Genomic DNA, 24,520 nt, shown 5'->3' on the forward strand with positions numbered 1-24,520 from the left:
GATGGAATGAAGAGCAGGACCTGGAAGATCTCAAAAAAAAAAAAGAAAAAAGAAAAAAAAAAGAAAAAGAAAAAGAGAAAAAGAAAAAGAAAAAGAAAAAGAAAAAGAAAAAGAAAAAGAAAAAGAAAAAGAAAAAGAAAAAGAAAAAGAAAAAGAAAAAGAAAAAAAGAAAAAGAGAAAGAAAAAAAAGAAAAAGAAAAAGAAGAAAATAGAGAGGGAGAAGGAGAAAAGATGGAAAGAGCTGGATAAATAAATAAATAAATAAATAAGGGCTTTTTTGGAGCAAGGAGTCACTTCTGCAGGGATGTCCTGCAAGGTTCAAGGTATCTGAGATAACATCCAAAGGATGGAATGAAGAGCAGGACCTGGAAGATCTCAAAAAAAAAAAAAGAAAAAGAAAAAAGAAAAAAGAAAAAAGAAAAAGAAAAAAGAGAGGGAGAAGGAGAAAAGATGGAAGGAGCTGGATAAATAAATAAATAAATAAATAAATAAATAAGGGCCTTTTTGGAGCAAGGAGTCACTTCTGCAGGGATGTCCTGCAAGGTTCAAGGCATCTGAGATAACATCCAGAGGATGGAATGAAGAGCAGGACCTGGGAGATCTCGAGGAGGATCAGCTCCAGCCTGGAAAGCCTTGGGTGGGTCCTGAGGACATGGGAAGGGCTCTGTGGGTCACCAAGGGCCCCTCCCCTGAGCCTGGCCCGAGGTCCTGCACGTCAGGCACATCCCCAGGGGTGGGGAGGGAGCAGCAGGAGACAGCACGGGATGCTCAGGGGGCTGAGTGGCCCCACAGAGGCTGGGGACACTCTGGGACCCCTCAAGGTCTCCCTCCATGGAAAGACAGAGGAGAAGGGTGGACTGCAGCAGTTTAGGGAGAGACAATCTTGTTTTGGTGTAGAAATAGCCAAACCAACCTCTGCAGGTGCTTCCAGGCCAGAATCTCATTAATGAAAGATGTGTTGTCCTCAGGAACCCCTGGATGCTCCAAACAAGGTCTCTGCCCTCGTGCTTCTGATGGGACAGATCCATCTGTGACCTGTGTGTGGTGGCACCCAAGCACTCCCCTCCCCAGGCTGTGATCCCCAAGAAACCTTTCTAGACTCTCTCTTGGAGCTGGGGCTTCCCAAAAAAAAGCTGCCACAAGCCATGGACGAGCTCTGCCTCTGCTCTCTGCCTCTGCCAGGTGAATTTTTCAGCTACAATTCCTCATTTCAGCAGTTACACTGCCAGAGCTTGCAGCCCCATCCCTCCATGGGATGAGCTCAGCCTGGAAGGGTGCCCTGATTCCCGAGTGGGGAGCACTCCCCGAATTCCCGGCTCTGTGTCCCTCGCTCTGCCACACGGTGAGTGCCACCTCGCTCTCTCATGTCCCACAGTGTCACCTCGCTCTCCCATGTCCCACAGTGCCACCTCGCTCTGTCATGTCCCACAGTGCCACCTCGCTCTGTCATGTCCCACAGTGCCACCTCGCTCTGTCACACGGTGAGTGCCACCTCGCTCTGTCATGTCCCACAGTGCCACCTCGCTCTGTCACACGGTGAGTGCCACCTTGCTCTCTCATGTCCCACAGTGTCACCTCGCTCTCTCATGTCCCACAGTGCCACCTCGCTCTCTCATGTCACACAGTGCCACCTCGTGTCCTGCGCTCCTCTGGAGCCCCGGCAGGCAGAACACGGGCGCCGGAGCCTGGCGGGGTCTGGGGAGAATCTGGCTCCATCCTCGGCATGGCTGATGCAATTTCGCTCCATAAAAGCGGCTTGGGGCCGGGCGGGGGCTGGGCTGGAGTGGGGGCAGCGCTGGGGATGCTCTGGCTGCGGAATGAGCCGGATCGGTTGGTGCGGTGGGGCTGTGCCTCGGTTTCCCTGTCTGTAAGCATCGGGACGTGCTTTTCCTTCCCGAGGTGCCCGGGAATCACAGCAGATGCTGCTGTAGCAGCTCCACCTCGTGTCCGAACCCACCTCGAGCCCGGAGCCTGGTCCAGAGCTGTTTTGAGATGGGACATCCAAAATCCACCCCCACATCTGACAGCAACATCCTGCAGCTCCCAGCAGGCTCTGAAACCTCTCTCCCTCACTGTCACAGGAAGTTCAATATTTATGGGGTTTTTAAAATAGAATGTATTCGGCTTAAATTCCACATTTGGGCCCATTTCTCTGTCATTTTTCCAGCCCCCAAGGGCCAGAATTGCCTTTTCCAGTTTGTTTTTCTCACCTGTTTCCAGGAAGCCCCTGGCACGGGGATTTCCTGGCTCCTCTCAGCCGCTGGAAGCACAGGATGGGCTGAGTTGTGCTGGTTCAGGACAGCAGTGACACCACACGTGTGTCCCACTGAGCTCCTGGCATTGCCCTGAGCTGGGATCTCCATCCCTGCTCCCCCAGCCCTGGGCTGTGCTGGGGTCAGAGCTGCCCCCACTGTCCTGGGCATCACTCCTGGGGGATTTTACCCCCAGAGCTGGCTCCTGGATGTCCTCTGGGACAGGGAGAACCCTGTGCCACCTCCTGTGCCCTCCCTGGGCAGTGCTGCTCCTCCAGCTGTGCCAGACACTTACCCCAGTCACAGAATCACAGAAATCACAGAATCACAGAATGACCAGGTTGGAATCACCTTCAAGATCATCGAGCCCAACCCAGCCCCAACACCTCAACTCAACCCTGGCACCCAGAGCCACATCCAGGCTTTGTTAAACACACCCAGGGATGGGGACTCCACCACCTCCCTGGGCAGAACATTCCAGAACTTTATCACCCTTTCTGTGAAAAACTTCTTCCTGATATCCAACCTGTATTTCCCTTGGTGCAGCTTGAGGCTGTGTGCTCTGGTTGTGTCAGACCCTCCCTGCCTCCCCACAGCTGCCCCTGCATGGGGACAGGTTTGGTTTGTGGCCATGGCAGTGTCCCCATGTGTGGTGCCATCCCCAGGGTGGGAATCTCCTCTGGATCCATCTCTCCTGGTCTCTCCCCTCTTTCCTCATCCTCCCTCAAGCAGCCCTGGAGAAGCCAAAGAAACCAAAGAGAGGGAAGGGAAGGGAAGGGAAGGGAAGGGAAGGGAAGGGAAGGGAAGGGAAGGGAAGGGAAGGGAAGGGAAGGGAAGGGAAGGGAAGGGAAGGGAAGGGAAGGGAAGGGAAGGGAAGGGAAGGGAAGGGAAGGGAAGGGAAGGGAAGGGAAGGGAAGGGAAGGGAAGGGAAGGGAAGGGAAGGGAAGGGAAGGGAAGGGAAGGGAAGGGAAGGGAAGGGAAGGGGCAGCTCTGCTCCCCAGCTAACATAAGCTAATTCCCAGCAGCTGAAGTCATCTGGGATTGCTGGAAAGCCCAAGTCCTTCTCCAGCACTCAGGACAAGCCAGCAGCACTGTGAGCAGGGCATCGTGCAGAGGAGCAGAGCAGTCCCAGGGCCCTGGAAAGCTGAGGTGTACTGGTTAAACTGGCCCAGGATGGAAAACAACCTCCACAGGCTCCTGAAGCACTCACAGACAGCTCAATCTGAGCAAGGCCCGTGCAGAGGCTGGTGCTGGGTGGAGGAAGGGATGAGGGGAGACAGAAGGACAACAGTGGGACTGACAGGGAAGGACAGAACTCAACACCCCATGGGCCCTTTGCTTTCTGTCTTTGCCACCCTAAAAAGACCCCAAAGCCCACCCAAGAAAGGAAAGAGAGGCACAGAGGAGACTCGGTGAGGAGACACTTGGTAAGAAGAGACTTTTAATCAGACTCTGATACAGCTCTTACAGGGTTTCTCCCGGTGCCCGAGGAGCCCGGGCGGCGCTGCCCGGCCCCGCCCGGCACACGTGGGAACTACAGCGGCTACCGGGGACAGGGACGCGCCTCTAGAGCTCTGTGCTTTACCTGTACACGAGGGTTTCGCCGGTGTTGTGCTTGTCCCAGGGGAAGCAGCCGCATCCCGCGTGTCCCCGTGGCTGTGCCGTGTCCCTCCCGGCCACCAAGGCCAGCCGGCCCCGCTCCTGCCACGCTCGGGAAGGGTGGGGACCATTGGAAGGCAGTGGGAGCTGCTCCTGGGAGGTGCTGGGGGTTAATGTGACCTGTCAGGGTCTGGGCAGGAGCTGAGAGGTGAGGAAGGGGCTGTTTTGGAGGGGCTGAGCCGTGGGACAGCCTGGGCACCCAGCTCCACAAGCCCCTGCCTTGTACTGGGGTCAAGGTCCCTGCAGCAGAGAGCAGTGCTGGGGAACAGAGCATCCCAAATCCAGCCCCACAGGCTGGGGAACAGAGCATCCCAAATCCAACCCTACAGCCTGGGGAACAGAGCATCCCAAATCCAGCCCTACAGCCTGGGGAACAGAGCATCCCAAATCCAGCCCTACAGCCTGGGGAACAGAGCATCCCAAATCCAGCCCTACAGGCTGGGGAACAGAGCATCCCAAATCCAGCCTGTAGGGATGGGGAACAGAGCATCCCAAATCCAGCCCCACAGGCTGGGGAACAGAGCATCCCAAATCCAGCCCCACAGGCTGGGGAACAGAGCATCCCAAATCCAACCCTACAGCCTGGGGAACAGAGCATCCCAAAACCAGCCCTACAGCCTGGGGAACAGAGCATCCCAAATCCAGCCCTACAGGCTGGACCTGCATCTCCAGCAGCACAATGTCATCGTTTTTCCAGCCCCCAAGGGCCAGAATTCCTTTTCCAGTTTGTTTTTCCAGTTTCCAGTTTGTTTTTACAGTTTCCAGTTTGTTTTTCCAGTTTCCAGTTTGTTTCCAGGGCGTGCCCCTCCAGCAACCTCCTCTGTGCCCCCTGCAGAACGCACTGCACACCCTCCCCACAGAGAGGGAGCAGGGTCTGGACCCCTCCTGCCCTGCCCAGCAGCAGGGACCCCACACTGCTCTGAGCAGCAGGATCTGGGCTGGGAACCCACCCAGGAGCTGATGTGGGGGGACAGGGACACGGGCAGTGGCTCCCCCCTCTTTGTCCCACTGCCTGAAGGAAAACTGAAAAGTGCCTGTGCTCACAACTAGCAGCTATTCCCTGTGCCTCTGTGCAGAAAAAGAGGAAAAGTGATTTCTAGGGCTAAAAGCCACCGGGGGTCGGCCCAATGCACAGCCTGGCACCCCGAGGAGGTGTGTGGAGGGAGAAACCCCCACACAGGCCCCAAAAGTGAGCGAGTCCAGGCCAGAAGTGAATCCTAAAGGCAGCCACACACACGGACACGCACACCCCACGGACAAACACACACACCCAACATGGAGCTGCTAAAACCTAACACACACACACACACAGCCCACCCCAAAACCCCGTGTCTAACACCGAGCAAATGCCACGACAAAACACGAGTATTTCCACAGGTAAAAGTAAAGGGGGCGTCTCTCCTCCTCCTCCTCCTCTCTGCTGGATGCCCAGGGTGCCCCAGGCTGGGGGGAGGAGGGGACGTGCACCCAGCACACACAAGAAATAAAAAGGTAAAAATATGCCCTGCTATAGAATGAGAATTGATCTGTACAGCACTGGGAATGAAAATAGGTCATGGGCCACTTTGGAATACGATTTGTCATTTAACAGCATTTACAGTGACATTTACAGAATAAATATACAATAGAAATAGAGAATCTCTAGGTTATTATTCCATCTCCTCTCTCTGTATATATTTTATATATATATATAATATAACTTCTTTGTTACCTTCTTATTGACTTTGCCTCTTATTGATGCTGCAAGAAGGGAGGAAAGCGAGCTCCTCCCTGGCTGGTTTGGGAACAGGGGTGGGAGAGAGGGAGGGCTGGATCCTTCCCCCCGAGGTTCAAGGAGCATCCTGCCATGGGAGCACATGGGACTGAGTGCTCTGGAGCACATGGGACTGAGTGCTGTGGCTATGGAGGTGTCCTGCTCCATTAACTCCATGGGAGCTACGGTGGGAACCCGGCCCCCGGGCTCAGGGGTGATGGGGAGGTGATGCTGGGCAAGGATTTGACTCATCCTCAGTTCTGCTGGTCAGTGAGGATGGACTCCATAAGAAATGTTGCCTAATGATGGGGAAAAGCCACCAGATTTGGGGTTCTCCCTTCCAGAGATGATGCCATGGGGACATTTCTGTGTCCCTCCTGCATGGGCAGAGGAAGGAGAAAGAGATGGGAGGGGATGAGGAAGGGGGAACTTCTGGAGGAACGTGGCTGATCCTGACTCACAGATCTTGGCACCACCACTGAGCTGCTTTGGTTCATTCCACTCCTCCATCTTCCCCCCAGAAAAACAGTTAATGAAGGGCTTGAGCTAATTGTCCTGGACGAGTCTCCAGGTCACCAGCCAAGTCCATGGAGAAGGCTGTGAATGAAGGATCACACCCACAGGAGATGTCACTGTGGGAACCTGCTGGCCCCAGGGATGCTGAGAGTCAAGGGTGTGGTGAATGGACCAGCAGCTTCCTGCCCTCACCTCCAGCCAAAAGGAGAACCAAGGTGAAAGAAAAGCAATTGGCAGGAAAGCAGAGGAGAGAAGGGCTCATGAACCAGCACCCACAAACGTGGCCTTCAGAGCAGCCTCAAAGCTCTTCATGCACAACCTCAGCCCAGCAGGATCAGGGGAGGCACTCCCCAGCCTTTGGAGGCAACAGGGGGGAGAGAGTGTGCTGCTTCCACATCCCCAGGGAAAAGGGGGACAATGCCACCTGACACCTTGGCAAAGTGCTTGGTTACAGGTAGGATTCAGGAAAATCACCCTCGGTCCCAGCAGGACTCAGAGCTGGAAGATCCCACCCTTTCCAAACAGCCTGGGGAGAAACAACATAAGGTCACATCAGTCAGATCACCCCAAACCATGGATGGGCACAATAGAGGCCCCTGGACTCTCACAAGGGCTCCCCAGGCTGGATCAAGAGCTCCTGGGGACCTGGCACTGGCTCCCAGGAGCTGCTGCCCCTCAGATGCCAGGGGTCCCCAAGAGGTGGACCCCACCTTTGCATGGTCACCCCCATGCAAAGGCTGCTGAGCTCCTGGGGGTGTGACAGGAGGCAAAGCCAAACCCCAGGCTCGGAGGGGACACGAGGAGAAATGAGGAGGCGCGTCCAGAGAGAGCCAGTGCCCAGCTCACCTCGGCACGGGGACAAGGAGGGAAGTCAGGGGTGGTTTCCTGAGAGCTAAACCAGGAGTGTGGTAGGGCTGGATGTCCCACAGCTCCTCTGCTTGTCCCTCTGGGACATCTAAAGAGAGGAGTGAGAGGAGATGGTCACCATGCCAGGGGTTTTGGTTCAGCAGAGCATCCCACACGTCAGGAGTAATTCCAGGAGAGCCCTCCTGACCCCCACCACACCAACCCCACCCAGACCCCACACAGGCTCACACCCCCAAACCACTGTCACTTCAGGGGTCCTCCTGCCACTCAGCACCCTCACCACCAACCCATGGAGCATCCCAGCTACTCCATCCCGTGGCTGTGACATCTCCAAAGAACTCCCAGCCACCGTCCCTGTGCTGGTGGCAACAAAGATTCCAGGGATTCACCCTGCCCTGTCTCACACACCCCAACATCACAGCCAGCCCCACGCTGCTCCCTGCCAACCCTGGTCAGAATTTGGGGGGTTATTTGGGTGTGTCCACAGCTATAAAAACCTACAGGAGATACAACAACAACAACGATGGTGACAACAACAGCACCTTCTTGTGCTATGAACATCGATGATTAATTGTGCTCGTTGGAATAAGGCCATGACTCCTCCCAGCTAAAGGACAACAGACAGGGAGGGAAGAGCTCTGGGTGACAGGAGGAAGTGTGATTGGCTTCCCACCTGCTGCCAGGTCCTTGTTCCAACCATCAGCTGCTTAGAAAAGAGAGATTCTTTGCTTCGGATTTGAGCTGCACGAGAACAACTCTTGGAAAGGTATTGCAGCATCTCTTGCTCCTCTTGCCTTCCCTGGAGGTGAGTCCAGGGGTCCAGCCTTTCCACCGAGGGTTGTCAGAGGAGTCCTGCCCCTCCTGCAATCCCTTCTTCCCGACGTCACCTCAGAAATGGCTGCTTTGCTTACGATTTTAAGAGGGGGTTTCTTCTTCATCTTAGTCATTAATTCTTCTTCACCCTTAATAATTAATTTTCCTGTTTTCTGGACAGCCAGCATCCACTCCCCAGTGCCCTCCTCTCCCGGTGGGGGTGGGTGGGCAGGCCACCATCACAGCTCAGACTCGGGGGTGCTGGCCAGCAGGTACCCGCTGCCGTAGCGTCCGTTGGGAGCCGCGCTCATCTCCAGGGGGGAGCTGCTGCCGGGGCCCAGGTAGGAGCGGTGCGTGGGCATGGGGGACGGCGTCTCGCTGGGCACCTTGCTCAGGATGAAGCGGGTCTCGTCGTTGTCCTCCAGGTTGGAGATGTCCTTCATCATCCGACCCTTCTTGTAGGTGACGGAGAGGGCGTTGGAGCCGTCCGACACCAGGTGGAACTGCCGGAGGATGAAGACCAGGGGCAGGGGGAGGGATGCCAGGATGATCAGGGAGATGAGGATGGCCATGGCCCAGGTTGGGTAGAACAGGAACTTTTCAGCAGCCTGGAAGAGACAGATGTTAATGACTCAGGGCTGCTGCTGCAGCAGTGATGCCCACCAGGTGTCACAGACAGCTTTTATGGAAAATCCTTTCCTTAGGAGTTTTCCTCCTGAGAAGCTGAGAGGCCTCAGGAACAAAATGTAACCAATGGTTATCTGCTGCTGTGGAATGCAACAGGTGCATCTGGAATTGGGCTCATGTGGTTGTTTCTAATTAATGGCCAATCACAGCCCAGCTGGCTCAGACTCTCTGTCCGAGCCACAAGCCTTTGTTATCATTCTTTCTTTTTCTATTCTTAGCCAGCCTTCTGAGGAAATCCTTTCTTCTATTCTTTTAGTATAGTTTTAATGTAATATATATCATAAAATAATAAATCAAGCCTCCTGAAACATGGAGTCAGATCCTCATCTCTTCCCTCATCCTCAGACCCCTGTGAACACAGTCACGACCAGGTATTGTAAGAGCCTGAATGAGGGACGTGGGACTCCAGGCAGCTCTTCCAAATGCAGTTTATTCCATCCAAGAGGTCACAGCAGTGCAGGGGTTGTGGGTGACAGAGCTGTGCCCACAGCTGTCAGCTCCAGCTGCAGGCAGGCCTGGAGACCCTTTGGTTTTGGTCACAATGCATTCTATACTTTTCTTTTGATTACAATGCATTATAGACTTTTCTTTGCTGAGAATCTTAATACAGCAGAACCAATCTATACCTTAACTATTACCTATAGCCTATCATAACTGCTATAATTACCATATTCATGTTACTGTTCTCCAATCACTCAAAGTTAGTACATTACAGTTTAAGCTAGAAGTTGTTTTTCAGTTTTCTTGCAGTGGAAAATTCTGAGACCTTTTTTCTACTTGCACCATTTGCTGCCTTGTTTGCCTGTGCTCTCTTTCTGCTTGGTAAAAACATCTTCTTGTTTGGGGTGGGTTTATCCTTTGCTCTAAGTCATAAAAACCCCTTCTAACTAACACACCCTTTGCCTCCTTGGTTATCCAGTGAGATTGGCTCAGCCATTCTTCCCTTCTATATCAAAACTTGCTTCCATCTCTATTCCTCCTGCAGATTCTACATTTAAAAATCTTTCTGCTAAGCACACATATCTGTGAGACCTTCTTGTCAAACTTTCATCCTTCCCAACAAGGTACAACATCTCTGAAACACCAGTCAGCTCCTCCTGCCCCCTGCCAGACCCAGGGACACCACATGAAGGTGGGCTCAGGTCAAAGGGAAGGATCCCCACACAGGCACAGTGTGGAGCTGGGGGAGCCAACTAAAATCAACACAAACTTCAGCCCACAGGCAGAGCTGGCTGGAGATATGTGGGCAGCATGAACAAACCACTCCCAGAGGATGAGAGGGTGGGAATGTCACCCAGCAGGAGAGGAAGGAGGAATGAGCAGAGCCGGGATGAACAGAGCGCTCTGCAGCTCTGAGCTGCCCCTGCTGTGCTGGGCTGTCAGAACTCAGTGCATCCCTCTGGGTGTCCAGAGCTGCCAGGACCCTGCCAGGGGTTCAGAGACCCTGGCACACGGCCCAGGGCACCTGGGGATTTGATTGTGACCCCTGGAGCAAGTTACCAGCTTTGTATGAGGACCTGAAAGTCACAGAGGTTAGAATAGTATAACAATAAAATTATCACAGGGTGAAAATGTTGATTTTAGGATTTTTGGTATGGGGGTTGTGGGGACAAGATGGAGGAACTTGGGCATGTCCAGCCTTTCTTCTTCTTCTTCTTGGTCTCCATTTTCTGCAGTGATGTTGGCACTTTGGGATTGGTTTAGAGTAGAAGTGCACTGTCTAACACAGGTGATGGGTATTGGGAATTAAGTGCAAATATGTTCTATGTAGTTTGTAGTATAAAAGGACAACACCACCCTGAGGGCGGTCAGAGTGACTGTGGCTGCCCTGCTGAGCAGACCTCGGCTGAGCAGAAAGAAAATTTTATAGCTAAGAATTAATAAACAACCTCAAGACCGAAAACTGAAGAGCTCTGACTCGTTCTTGAGATGCAGGGGCTGAAACAGAGACACCCTGCACATCTCAGGGCAGCAATTAACAACCAAAACCCGAGACTGGGGCAGGGTGGGGAAGGGAGCTGTGCCCACCTCCTCTCTGATCCAGGCGCTGTATCCCGGGGGGCTCACTCCCAGCTGGATGATGCTGGCAGTCATGAGCACGGCCATGCAGATGGGGGACACGTACTTCCAGGCGTAGTAGTAGAACTGGTAGGGCCGGAATCCCAGCATTTCTGTCAGCTCCTGCATGAACCTGCCGAGGAAAGACACGGAATCGTGACATCCTGTTGCAGCTTGAATTGCTGCTAGTAAAGTCCAGGGTAAAGAAGGAAAAAAGGTTTTTGCATAATATCCATAGATGTTTAATTCATCTCAGACACATCCAGCTCTCTCCCCCAGGGGCCTCCCAGCTGACCTTGGTCTCCAGGCAGTATCAAGGTGAGACCCAATGAGGGAAAGGGGAGGGAGAGCCTCACAACACCTATGTTAAGGCATAGGAACAGGGGAAGGAGCCAATGGGGTGTAACTTGGGAGAAGCCCCTCCAGGGCATCCACAACATCCTCCATCTCTGAATGAGAAACAACCTCCCAGGAGCCCTGCTGATGCACAAGGTACAGCCTGAAGAACCCAGCTGACCATCTCAGCATCCCTCAAGCCTGAAGAACCTGTGGAAAACTGCACAGGACAAGACCATCTGAGTGTTATCCAGAGCTGCCTTTGCTCTGGACAGCTTCTGAACAAGGAGAACTGTGGGGAACAGCCTCCCCTTCCAGGAGGACCTGGAAACCTCAGAAAAAAGGGTCATGACAAGCAACAGATCATCACAACCAAGAGGAGAAACCCACGAGAAGGGGCTGTGTTACACCAGGGCAAGGCAGGAGGATCAAAGTGAACCAAACTCCTGCCTCTATAACTGCCCTTGGAGCCTTTGCTCCTGGAGAAAAAGCCAAGAGGTGGAAGGAGGGTTTGTAGCCAGGAGTTACACCACAGTTACTCCTTTTCTGTAGAAATTCCTTACTTCTTGGTGCCGTAAATCCAGGCCACAGCGATGTTCTCCAGGATGACCACGACGGTGAGCGGCAGCGTGGCTGAGTAATCGTCAAACATGGTGACAAAGTAGTTTCCAGAACGCTGCACAAAGATCAGCCCCACTACGAAGGCGAAGATGCAGCAACCGACTGTGGGGAGCAAACAGGCCTGGTCAGCAGAGCCTCCTGAGGGACACCACTGCCTCCAGAAGGTCCATTCCCTGTGTGGGCATGGTCAGCAGAGCCTCCTGAGGGACACCAAGACCTCCAGAAGGTCCAGTCCCTGCACAGGCATGATCAGCAGAGCCTCCTGAGGGACACCAATGCCTCCAGAAGGTCCATTCCCTGCATGGGCATGATCAGCAGAGCCTCCTGAGAGACACCAGGATCTCCAGAAGGTCCATTCTCTGCATGAGCGTGGTCAGCAGAGGGCCCTGAGAGACACCAGGACCTCCAGAAGGTCCATTCCCTGCATGGGCATGGTCAGCAGAGCCTCCTGAGAGACACCAGGACCTCCAGAAGGTCCATTTCCTGCATGGGCATGGTCAGCAGAGCCTCCAGAGGGACACCAGGATCTCCAGAAGGTCCATTCTCTGCATGAGCGTGGTCAGCAGAGCCTCTGAGAGACACCAGGACTTCCAGAAGGTCCAGTCCCTGCATGGGCATGGCCCAGTTCACCTCCCACCATGTCCACACTTTTCTGGAGTGACTCCTCAAGGCAATGGGGACCTCCCACCCCTTCCCAAGGAGGTTGCAGGAGAAGAGGCCTCACCTGTGAACACTTCCTTGCGCACCTTGAAGGTGTCGATGATGGGCGTGGTGATGCCTGACATGGTCCCGATCATGCTCCCCAAGCCCAGGTTGATCAGCATCAGGAAGAACATGACAGACCAGAAGGGCGAGGCAGGGAAGTGGGTCATGGCTTCTGTGAAGGCAATGAAGGCCAGGCCAGTCCCTTGCACCGACTGTTGAGGTGGGGAGAGGACAAAAATATGAGAAGAAACTTGTCAGGGACACAGACTTTGAGCCCCTCTCAGGTTTCCCTCACCAAACCCCCCTCAGGAAAATCCCAGTCTGGTACTGGAGATGAGCTGGTGATGACCCTGCTCAACCTGTACTGGACAGAGCTTCTCTCATCCCAGGAGGACCCCTGTGTGCTGGGTAAAACCACAGGGACTTGGATTCTCCATCCCTGGAGGGTCTCTAAAGTTGTTTTTCCAGACCCATGTGCCCAGGATTGACACAGGGAGAGGCAATGGGGAGGGTGACCTGTCACGGACATCTTTTATGGAAAATCCTTTCCTTAGGATTTTTCTTCCTGAGAAGCTGAGAGGCCTCAGGAACAAAATGCAAACAATGATTATCTGCTGCTGTGGAATGCAACAGGTACATCTGGGATTGGGCTCATGGGGTTGTTTCTAATTAATGGCCAATCACAGCCACAGCTGGCTCAGACAGAGTCTGAGACACAAACCTTTGTTATCATTCTTTCCTATTCTATTCTTAGCCAGCCTTCTGATGAAATCCTTCCTTCTATTCTTTTAGTATAGTTTTAACTTAATACATATCATAAAATCATAAATCAGCCTTCTGAAACATGGAGTCAGATCCTCATCTCTTCCCTCATCCTGAGACCCCTGTGAACACGGTCACAGTGACCTGCTGGTCCCTCCAGGAGTGCCACCAGGTACCTTGTTGAGTTCATCCTCCAGCAGGCAGGCGTCCAGGCCCAGCTCTTTGAAGTGCCCCTCCTTCACCGTCATGATCACCCTGTACATCTCGTTGTAGTCCTTGGCAGTGAGGTGGGAGAAGTTCACGTGGGGTGGGATGAGGTCGTGGCTCAGCACATTGGTGTTCAGGTAGCCCAAGATCTTCTCAGCGTTCCTAAGGGAGAGCAGTGTAGTAAACCCCATAGATTTAGGAAAAGCACCATGGAGAATATGAACAATAGGAATGCTGAAACAGCAAAAGAAAATTCCTGTTTCCCTGTCCTCCACCCCTTAACCTACCTCTGTAACCCTATAAGGCAATGCCATGTTAACCCCTTACCCATTGGTCAAGCTTGGATCCTTTCCAACCCTATAAAAGAAGCATACTGTACCCCATTAGGGGAGAAAGAAGAAGAGCAGAGACCCTTCATGGACCTCCCCAAACAAAGCCATCTCTGTGGAACAGCCTGCGCCTTCTCCTTCTCCTCTCTCTCCATCTGCTGCAGCCTCCAGCCCAGGGCACCACTACCTAGCAAGCAGAGCTGAAATCCTGAGAGCTTGCAATCACTCTAGAGCTGATAATCACCATGCTTGCTAGATGGCAGCCCCATGGCCTTGGCATGAGCGAGCTTTGGGCACCCGGTCCCTGCCCAGGGACTGAGCTCCTGAGCCCTAGTGCTCTGCTTTATGATAAGGCCAAATCAGAGAGGCTTTATTAGAGCAGAATCTCTCAGGTGATGCAGGGCACCTGAGACACGCTGGATTCACACCCCAGCTGCAGATTAAGAGCCCATCTTGGGGCTGGATTTTAGCTTGGAGGAGCTGAATGTCCAACTCCCTCAGCTACAGAGGTGCATCCCTGGAAATGCAGCTCCTGCCCATCAGGAACTTGGGCCCACCAAACCCCAGGATCATCCAGCTCCAGACCCACCACAACTGGCAGCAGCAAAGACCTTCCCACCCCAAACAGAGACAAAGCAAATCTTACTCCACCACGCATTTCTCGTTCATGATGTTGGCCTTGAAGCCCAGCACAGCAAACACAACCAGGGTGGCCAGCACAGACGTGAAGAAGTTGATGAAGGAGACGAGGGTGGCATCGAAGTGGCAGTTGTTGTCCTGCTTGTTGTAGCTGGAGAAGGCAATGACCCCCCCAAAACCCAGGCCCAGGGCGAAGAAAACCTGCGTGGCTGCTTCACGCCACACCTGGGGGTCCAGCATCTTGTCCAGCTTGGAGAGAAGACAGAAGAAGGAGTTAGGTGGCCCCACAGCCCATCCCAGAGTGACATTAAAAGGGCTGAGCTGGTTTTGGGGCAGCTGTGGCTGCTTTGGTGGGGTGGTGGAAGGAAATGATCTCTAAGGCTCCTTCCAACCCAAACCACTCTGTGATTCCATGATCTGCCGTGCTCAGGTCTGGCTTTACCCAGCACTCACAGGTCCTTCTCATTGTGGGAATGCACAAAATCAGAGGGGTTTGGGAAAGCTGCAAAAGGCCTCAGACACAGCAGAACTGGGATTGGAGCTAAGCAGCAGCCATGAGATTGGTCAGCAGAAAAAATATTTAAAAAGTAGAAAAGCAAGGACAAATAGAACAATGGTCTGTGTATTAACACTTGTCTAGAATAACTCTCTAAGCTACAGAAAACTTTATCTAGCGAGATATTAGGAAGTTTGAAGCTTAATAATGGAGCTCTGTGCATTGTGCTTTAAGGCTCACAAGCAGGTATTGTGTTTGAAATAAGCAAGCACTGTTTTAACCAAAGGTACCTGTGCTTATAGTGGTTGGATAGAACTGCTGTCAATATAGAATATATACTATACAGATATAAATACTGTCAATGTGCTTTTGCTTTGTGTGATTGGTCAAAAAACTTATAAAGTGAATTGTAACATTGAGTTCTTGGTCTGCTGCCTGGGATGTGAGCTGGTGGCATCTTCCCATTGTCATAACCATGGAATGAGACTGATGCTGGAAAATAAAACAGCTCCAGGCACGTTCCTAACAGCCCCATCCCGTTTGTGATTCGTACACAGCCCCCAGCTGGTGACACTCCTCATTCACACAGAGAGGGAAACTGAGGCACGCAGAGGTCAGGACAAGGTTTGACCTGACCCATCTCTCAGTGCAGCTCCCCAGCCCGTGTCCCCCCAGCCCAGGGCACCACCCCATGCCCAGGGATGTGTCTCCATCCTCCCCTGGCCATCTCCTGCTCCCAGAGCTCCTGCAGCACTGAAATCAAACATCCTGGCTGGGGGTGTTTTATCTGCTGCTCCCCCCCAGCCACATTCCCCCTCTCCCAGGAGCCAGAGCTGCAGCCTGGAGACCTCCCAGCATCATTCATCAAGGAACCACAATTAATGTCTTCTAACAGCCTCGCCGGCTGAGCTGATTCATCTACATCTCTGCTTAATTAATTAATTAGCTGCTTAATTAATGAGTGCATACCACCAACGGAGGTTTTTCTTCCAGCCAGCATCTCTCCATTAAATCTTTGTATTTATACATTCCCTTGGGCACCTCTGTGCCCCCCAGCCTGGCATCTGGGTGGTTGAGGGTGGTGAGTTTGTGAGGCTCGTGGCTGTCTTGGCCACATCCTGAATTTTGGGAGCCACTCCACACCCTGATGATCTATCATGGTCCCCAAGTTTGGGGCTGGTACTTTGATTTTTGGGGTGGGGAGGAAAATAAGAGGAATAATAAGAGAATAAGGGAAAATAGGGCATGAAAAGCCAGGAGGGGAACCCTGATGGGGTTGGAACTCTCACCTTGGGTGTGAACATGTGCATGATCCCATCCACTGCCCCACGCAGCAGCAGCCCCCGCACCAAGAAGCAAACAAGCACCAGGTAGGGGAAGAGGGAGCTGAAGTACATCACCTGGAGCAGGAGGGATGAACACACACAGCCTCAATTCCTGCCCCCTGGGCCCAGCCACCCTCCCACCCCGCCCATGGACAGCTCACGGGGAGAGAAGGGAGCGGCTCCCTCCCCAGGATGGGGCTGGATCCCAGGGATGAACTGTGGGACCCCTCGGGGCAGGATGGTGCAGGTGGCTGGGCAGTGCCCGGGCACAAAGGGACCTGGGGACACTGGTGGACAGCAGGCTGGACATGAGCCAGCAGTGCCCAGGTGGGCAATAATGCTCCTGGCCTGGCTCAGGAATGGTGTGGCCAGCAGGAGCAGGGCAGGGATTGTTCCCCTCTGCTGGGCACTGCTTGGGCAGCACCTCGAGTGCTGTGTCCAGTTCTGAGCCCCCCAGTTTAGGAAAGGTGTTGAGGTGCTGGAGCATGTCCAGAGAAGGGCAACAAGGCTGGAGAGGGGTCTGGAACACAAGGGGGGCTGAGGGAGCTCAGCCTGGAGAAGAGGAGGCTCAGGGGTGACCCCATCACTCTCTGCAGCTCCCTGACAGGGGGCACAGCCAGGGGGGACAGGCTCTGCTCCCAGGACAAGACAAGAGGAAACAGCCTCAAGCTGCACCAGGGGAGCATTAGGCTGGGCATTAGGAAGAAGATCTTCCCAGAAGGAGTGACTGGGCATCAGAAGGGGCTGCCCAGGGAGCTGCTGGAGCCACCATCCCCAGTGGTGTTTAATGAAAGGCTGGATGTGGCTCTCAGTGCCATGGTCTGGCTGACAGGGTGGTGTTGGGCCACAGGTTGGACTTGATGGCCTCAAAGGCCTTTTCCAACCTAATGGATTCTGTGAGTGCTGGAGCTCAGGGGGATTCTCTGTGCTGGTGTGACCAAGGCCTGGCTGCAGTTGAACCAAACCTCTTCCCTAAACCCTCTTTTGATCTTATTCTGGATCCCTCCAGAGGCGATCCCAGCTGTGGGGTGGGTGTGACCATCCCAGGGGACACAGCATTCCTCTGGAAGTGGGACACAGGACAGTGTGTCCAGCAGGTTCCTGCTCCCAGGACAGAGCCCAGCCAGGCTCAGGCAGCCACCAACACCCACCTTCCCTGAGGACTGGATGCCTTTGATCATGGCCAAGCCAACAAGGCTCCAGGCCACCAGCAGACACAGGGTCATCTTCCAGTTGAGCCCCCCGCTCTCAGAGATGGAGTTGGAGATGTCCAGGGTCTCCCGGTACCAGAAGTAGGTGGTGGCTGAGCTCCTCTCACATTCTGTCTCCACAACTGCAGGAGAGAGGCAGGAGAGCATGAGGGGAGAGGCCTCCACTGTCTCCTGGGCTGGCCAAATGTCAGAGACCTGTCACAGGCATCTTTTATGGGAAATCCTTGCCTTAGGATTTTTCGTCCTGAGAAGCTGAGAGGCCTCAGGAACAAAATGCAAACAATGGTTATCTGCTGCTGTGGAATGCAACAGGTGCATCTGGGATTGGCCCATGTTGGTTGTTTCTAATTAATGGCCAATCACAGCCCAGCTGGCTCAGACAGAGAGCCAAGCCACAAACCTTTGTTATCATTCTTGTTTGCTATTCTATTCTTAGCCAGCCTTCTGATGAAATCCTTTCTTCCATTCTTTTAGTATAGTTTTAATATAATATATATCATAAAATAATAAATCAAGCCTTCTGAAACATGGAGTCAGATCCTCATCTCTTCCCTCATCCTGGGACCCCTGTGAACACGGTCACAGAGACCTGCTGGAGGCAGCCAGGGAAGGGAGACACCTCTGGAAACTGAGGGGCAGAAATTATGGGGCTCATTCTTAGCAGGGAAAAGAAGAGACAGGACATAAAACTACTGCCGGGTGAAAATGAGATGTTAAATATGGGGAGAGACATTTTCATTTGCTATAAAACCTCTCAGAGAGCCCCAAGCTGATGTTCAGATGTTATAAAACACCATTAGCCCCATCCATGTCTCAGGCAGGCAGTGGAGCAGCCCCTGCCTGATTCCCTCTGCCTCCCTCCCACGGTCCTGGGTCAGAGCCTGGCCTCAAGCACTGAGGCAGCCTGGAAATCCCATCAGTGGGGACTCTGGATTGCCAAAATGCCATCAAATCCCATTCTGGATTGCCAAACTGGCACCAAATCCCATCAGTGGGGACTCTGGATTCCCAAACTGGCATCAAATACCATTCTGGATTCCCAAAGTCATATCAAATCCCATCAGTGGGGATTCGGACTCTGGATTCCCAAACTGGCATCGAATCCCATCAGTTGGGACTCTGGGTTGACAAAGTGGTATCAACTCCCATTCTGGATTCCCAAACTGGCATCAAATCCCATCAGTGGGGACTCTGGATTCCCAAAGTGACATCAAATCCCATCAGTGGGGTTTGTGGATTCCCAAACTGGTATCAAATCCCATCAGTGGGGATTCGGGATTCTGAATTCCAAAAGTGGCATCAAATCCCATTCTGGATTCCCAAACTGGCATCAAATCCCATCAGTAGAGACTCTGGATTCCCAAACTGGTATCAAATCCCATTCTGGATTCCCAAACTGGCATCAAACCCCATCAGTGGAGACTCTGGATTCCCAAACTGGTATCAAATCCCATTCTGGATTCCCAAACTGGCATCAAACCCCATCAGTGGAGAGTCTGGATTCCCAAACTGGTATCAAATCCCATTCTGGATTCCCAAACTGGTATCAAACCCCATCAGTAGAGACTCTGGATTCCCAAAGTGGCATCAAATCCCATTCTGGATTCCCCAACTGGCATCAAATCCCCTCAGGGGGGACAGAGAACACTGGAGACACTCATCCAACCCAAGGGGAAGTTTCTCACATGGTCGGGGCAGCTGCGCCAGAGAGGAGCCTCCACCTGCTGAGGTCCCACCTTGTGCTGGGGGTGGTGCAGTGTCCCACAGGGTCCCACAGGGTCCCACAGGGTCCCAGAGCCCCCCTTCCCCGGTCCCTGTCCCCTCCCAGCCCAGCCCCCTGTGCCTCACCAGCCACCGAGCCGTTCCTCACGATGGGGCACTCGCTCCAGGGCAGGGGGTACTGGAAGGACTTGAAGAAGTAAAAGATGCTCCAGCCGATGATGACGTTGTAATAGAGACCGACAAAAAAACAGACCTGGAAGGGAGGAAGGAGGAGGACACGGCATCAAACCACAGTGTGGGAACTCAGCACATCACTCCCAATGTCCAGAGATGCCAGGAGAACCCTTGGGGGTCTTGGAAATCCTGGAATGTTGCCAGGAGTGTTTGGTGGCTTGATTTTGATCCATCCACAGAAGTGACAGCAGTTTGAGGACATGAGAATCACTTTAGAGTGAAAGGTGTAAAAGGGACACATTTATAGGGTGAGATATAGACTTTAAGGTTTTGGTACAGGGGGGTTATGGAGACAAGATGGAGGGATCAGGGCGTGTCTCGTCCTTCTTCTTTCTTCTTCTTGTCTTCCATCTCCTGTGGTGATGTTGGCACTTGGGGATTGGTTTATGGTGAGGGTGCACTTGCTAACATGGGTGAAAAGTATTGGAAAATAAAGGTAAATATCATGTACGTAGATTTTAGTATAAAAAGACATGACCGCCCCGTGGGTGGGCAGAGTGCCCTTGGCTGCCTTGCAGGTCAGACCTCTGTTGGGCAGACAGAAAATTTTGTAGATAAGAAACAATAAACAATCTGAAGATGGAAAAGCTGAAGAGTCCAGACTCGTCCTTTGAACCGCGTCTACCCAAGAACCACCGTACCCATGTCTGGGCAGAGACAGACAGACAGCCGGACCTGACACCACAGGGCACTGAAATGTGCCCAGGGAACCTCTGGGGCTGCTGGGATCAGGGGTGGGAGCATTCCCAAACCAGCCCCTAGCCATGGGTGGAGCAGCAAAAACACCTCTTGACTTCTCCAACCTCCCCCTGGTGTTACAGGAGATTCTTTGAGCCAGGTCTCATGAGCTCTTGGAGGTCTATAACACACCCAAGATAGCTCAGCTACCTTAGAAGGCATCAAATCAGCAGGATGGCTTCTGTGGTAGTGTTGGATACAAAAAGGTTTCATAAAAGGCAAAATAACAAACAGAGAAAAACCGAGCCAGGTGCAAGAGGTTCTTGCTCCTGGTAAAACACCTCACAAAAGCGATTAGTTTCTTTGTTCTCTTCTTTTTCTAGTAAATTGATTAGGTGAGGCTTTTTAGCTCCTGTCCAATTGGCTATCCCTAAGTTTGAGGTGAAGTCCCCCCATACCCCAAGTATGAGGTGTCTTTTCACTTAATCGAGGAGAGAAACTTCTGGGCTTCTTTCCTTTTCAAGGAGGCAAAGGATGGTTTTGTCACTCTGTCAACAAGGGGCACATTCCTACACCCTGAGGCTCCTCCAGGTTTGCCTCACCCTGCAGACCCCGGGATGGCCCTGGAGGGGTCCTCAGGGTGGCCCTGGAGGGTCCCTGGGGCTGGAGGGTGCCGGGATGGCCTTTGAGGGTCCCCGGAGTGAGGCTGGAGGGTCCCCAGGGTGGCCCTGGAGGGTTCTTGGGGTGGGGCTGGGGGTCCCCAGTGAGAGGCTGGAAGGTCCCTGGGGTGAGGTTGGAGGGTCCCCAGGGCTGGAGGGTCCCGGGGAGGGGCTGGAGGGTCCCCAGGTGAGGTTGGAGGGTCCCCAGGGTGGCCCTGAAGGGTCCCCAGGGTGAAGCTGGAGGGTCTCCAAGGCTGGAGGGTCCCCGGGGTGGCCCTGGAGGGTCCCAAGGGCAGGGCTGGAGGGTCCCCAGGGTGAGACTGGAGGGTTGCTGGGATGGGGCTGCAGAGTCCCTGGGCTGAGGCAGGAGGGTCCCCAGGGCTGGAGGATCCCCAGGTGAGGCTGGAGGGACCCAGGGGTGGCCCTGGAGGTTCCCAGGGAGGGGCTGGAGGTTCCCAGGGTGGCCCTGGAGGTTCCCAGGGTGGCCCTGGAGGTCCCCAGGGTGGCCCTGGAGGTCCCAGGCTGTGCTCACCAGGCAGCTGGCGTAGCCAATGCCCCCCAGGCGGGGGCAGATGTAATTCCAGACACCGATGCTGCCCCGGCGGATGCGCTGCCCCACGGCCAGCTCCAGGAAGAACAGGGGCAGCCCGATGATGATGAGCAGGACCAGGTAAGGGACCAGGTAGGCACCTGGAAGGGGACAGAAAGACAGAAAGGTCATTCCAGATCTCCCTGCTCCAAGGACAGATGGACAAGCAGGGCAGAGCTGGGGCAGGCTTTGCCTGGTCCATCACTTCATTTGCAAACAGCCTCAAGTTGTACCAGGGGAGGCTGAGATTGGATATTGGGACAAATTTCTTCATGGAAGGATGGTCAGGCACTGGCACAGGCTGTGCAGGGCAGCAGGGCAATCCCCATCCCTGCAAGGGTTTAAAAACCATGGGGGTGTGCCAGGTGGGGACATGGGCTGGTGGTGGCCTTGTGCTGGGTTCATGTTTGGACTCAATGATCTCAGAGAGCTTTTCCAACCTAAACGTTTCCATGGTTTTGTGATCCAGGAATGCAGATCAGAGCTTGGCCAGAGCAGAAGCTGTGGAGAGGAGCAAACACACGTGTGGAAGCAAAGGCTGTGGCATTCCCTGCCAGTGTGGATCATGCAGGATTGACCCCAAGAACTCCCTGAATGCACACAGACAAATCTCCAATGTGTCCTGGATTGCAAGGCAATGTGTGTTCTGTTGCCATCTGTCAGAGCTGGGGCAGTTCTCTGCTGGTCATTGGGCAGTTTTCTTTATCTCTCCCACAGCCAATCCTCCCTCCAGGAGATCTCTGCTGTCCATGGCCAGTGAGTGTCCCTGCATGGCTGATCCAATTCCATCATCCCATGGGGAGATGTGAGCCCAGAGGGAGGAGCCAAGCATTCCTACCTGGATATAATCTGGAGATTCTGGAACACCAGCACAGCTTCTGCACTGCATTGCCCAGAGGAACAGCAGCTGCCTCTGCCCCTGGATCTTCAGAGGCAGAGACTGCACCTTTCTCCAGGATCCCTGCTCCAGCAGAACCAGCCCTGGCACTGCAGGAGGGCTGAGCCACAATTCCAATGGGACTGCTGCCAACAGCCTGACCCACAGGGTGTCAGGCTGGGCTCTGACTCTGTGTTGTTTTAGTTTACTGCATTGTTTATTTTTTCTTTCTAATTTTCTTCCCCAATAAAGAACTGTTATTCCTGCCCCCATATTTTTGCTTGAGAGCCCCTTAATTTCAAATTTATAGCAATTCAGAGGGAGGGAGTTTACATTTTCCATTTCAGGGGAGGCTCCTGCCTTCCTTAGCAGACACCTGGCTTTCCTAACCTGGACACCATGTGCAAGGAGCCACCTCCATGAGCTGAGCCCTGGGGACACAGCCACGTTCATGGAGCCATCCTGTTCCCCCTGTCCCAGCACATCCCCCTGGACATCCCACATTGCCAGCAGCAGCATCCCCGTGCCAGGTGCCACCCTGCATGGCCAAAGAGTGGAAACAACTCAGATTAAAACTCAGTCAATGTCTGTCTGAGTGCTGGGGCTGGAGAGGAACTGGTGGTTCCTGAAGCAGAAGCGATGACCATAAGGGATGAGATGACTCACGCTGCAGCTCCTGCCTGAGGAACAGCTCCAGCTCCTGCCAGGAGCTCAGGAATAGGCTCAGGAGAATGTGCCTGGCTCCTGCAGGGTAGCAGAAGGTCCAAAGACAACTGAAATTGCTGCCTGGATTGACACTCCAGTGACAGCCACCACTGTCACAGACATCTCCTATGGAAAATCCTTTCCTTAGGATTTTTCCTCCTGAGAAGCTGAGAGGCCTCAGGAACAAAATGTAACCAATGATTATCTGCTGCTGTGGAATGCAACAGGTGCATCTGGGATTGGCCTCATGTGGTTGTTTCTAATTAATGGCCAATCACAGTCAGCTGGCTCGGACTCTCTGTCTGAGCCACAAGCCTTTGTTATCATTCCTTCTTTCCTATTCTATTCTTAGCCAGCCTTCTGATGAAATCCTTTCTTCTATTCTTTTAGTATAGTTTTAATATAATATATATCATAAAATAATAAATCAGCCTTCTGAAACATGGGGTCAGATCCTCATCTCTTCCCTCACCCTTGGACCCCTGTGAGCACGGTCCCACACCACTCCCCAGGCCAGGCAGGAGCAGGGCAGGGGGTGCTGCTCCAAGCAGGGACTCTGCAAAGAGGATCAGACCCAGCATGGGTGGGGATGGTGAGTTAAAAATGGGGGCAGGGAGAGAAATTGAGTGTGGGAATCCATAAAATCAGAGGGGTTTGGGAAAGCTGCAAAAGGCCTCAGAGACAGCAGAACTGGGATTGGAGCTAAGCAGCAGCCATGAGATTGGTCAGCAGAAAAATTATGTGAGAAGTAGAAAAGCAAGGACAAATAGAACAATGGTCTGTGTATTAACACTTGTCTAGAATAACTCCCTAAGCTACAGAAAAGTTTATCTAGCAAGATATTAGGAAGTTCTAAGCTTAATCATGGAGCTCTGTGCATTGTGTTTTAAGGCTTACAAACAGGTATTGTATTTGAAATAAGCAAGCATTGTTTTAACCAAAGGTACCTGTGCTTATAGTGGTGGATAGAACTGCTGTCAATGTGCTTTTGTTTTGTGGGATTGGTCAAGAAACTTATAAAGTGAATTGTAACAATAAGTTCTTGTTCTGCTGCCTGGGATGTGAGCTGCTGGCATCTTCCCATTGTCATAACCATGGAATGAGACTGATGCTGGAAAATAAAACAGCTCAAGGCAGTTCCTAACAGTCCCATCCCATTTGTGATTTGTACATAGACCCCTGACCAGTGATATTGAGGTGCAGCAACCCAGGGTGAGTGAGAGGGTAGAAGGAGAGGCAGAGAGCAGAGCTGGGGCTCAGGGAAATTCAGGAAGGACCACGAGCATCCCATCTCTGCAACACTCTCCTGGCTATCTCACCCTACACTTATGTGGACATGAGACAGATTCAGATGCAAATCTGTCCAGCACGGGGGATTTTCTTGCTGTCCTGCCTGGGAAGGTGAGCAGCAGCCCGGGCAGAGCTGCCAGCCCCTCCCTGCTGGCTCCCGGCACGCCGAGTCCTGGGGATTTGGCTGCAGCCCATCCTGGCAGCCGCACGCAGCCGCTCTCCCCCGCACACACCTGCTGGGGGAGCAGCAGGGAAAGCAGCCGCATCCTGGAGCTGCTCAGAGCGCCAGGAAAGCTCTGTCTGTCTGTCTGTCTGTCTGTCCATCCCTCCCAAATGTCGGAGCGTCGGGGGATGGCACGGCCGGGACGGAGGGAGAGCAGAGATCTCTGAATCCAGGCCGTGGAACTGGGGGTTATTGCAAAGGGCCTGGGTGCAGGGCCCTGCTGGGAGCTGCCAGGCACAGCTGGAGCAGGACTGAGAGAAGAGAGGGGGAGAGAGGATGAGAGGGTAAGAGAGTAAAAGGGGTAAGA

General features: G+C 53.2%; 1 protein-coding gene and 1 long non-coding RNA gene across 5 annotated transcripts in view; one reads left to right on the forward strand and one right to left on the reverse strand.

Moving 5' to 3' along the window:
- The first annotated feature begins 692 nt into the window (after positions 1–692).
- Positions 693–6,182, forward strand: LOC143695698 (uncharacterized). The gene is made up of 2 exons (XR_013185198.1): positions 693–1,182; positions 3,278–6,182. It is a non-coding gene; the product is annotated as an uncharacterized LOC143695698 (long non-coding RNA).
- The window catches only part of SLC6A17 (solute carrier family 6 member 17), a 36,673-nt gene continuing 15,829 nt past the window's right edge, over positions 3,677–24,520 (reverse strand). For 3 of the 4 annotated variants that reach the window (XM_077190593.1, XM_077190594.1, XM_077190595.1), the window contains 10 exons: positions 21,062–21,219; positions 19,085–19,211; positions 17,177–17,358; positions 15,990–16,100; positions 14,212–14,453; positions 13,206–13,398; positions 12,287–12,479; positions 11,505–11,664; positions 10,576–10,738; positions 3,677–8,468 (listed from right to left, as the gene is read on the reverse strand). In XM_077190593.1, the coding sequence (XP_077046708.1) occupies positions 8,100–8,468; positions 10,576–10,738; positions 11,505–11,664; positions 12,287–12,479; positions 13,206–13,398; positions 14,212–14,453; positions 15,990–16,100; positions 17,177–17,358; positions 19,085–19,211; positions 21,062–21,219 (1,898 nt within the window). In that variant the 3' untranslated portion in view covers positions 3,677–8,099. The remainder of the gene's footprint in view (positions 8,469–10,575; positions 10,739–11,504; positions 11,665–12,286; positions 12,480–13,205; positions 13,399–14,211; positions 14,454–15,989; positions 16,101–17,176; positions 17,359–19,084; positions 19,212–21,061; positions 21,220–24,520) is intronic. The other variant, XR_013185192.1, reaches the window with a different exon arrangement.

Source organism: Agelaius phoeniceus, chromosome 25, assembly GCF_051311805.1.
Source record: "Agelaius phoeniceus isolate bAgePho1 chromosome 25, bAgePho1.hap1, whole genome shotgun sequence".
Classification (NCBI taxonomy): domain Eukaryota; kingdom Metazoa; phylum Chordata; class Aves; order Passeriformes; family Icteridae; genus Agelaius; species Agelaius phoeniceus.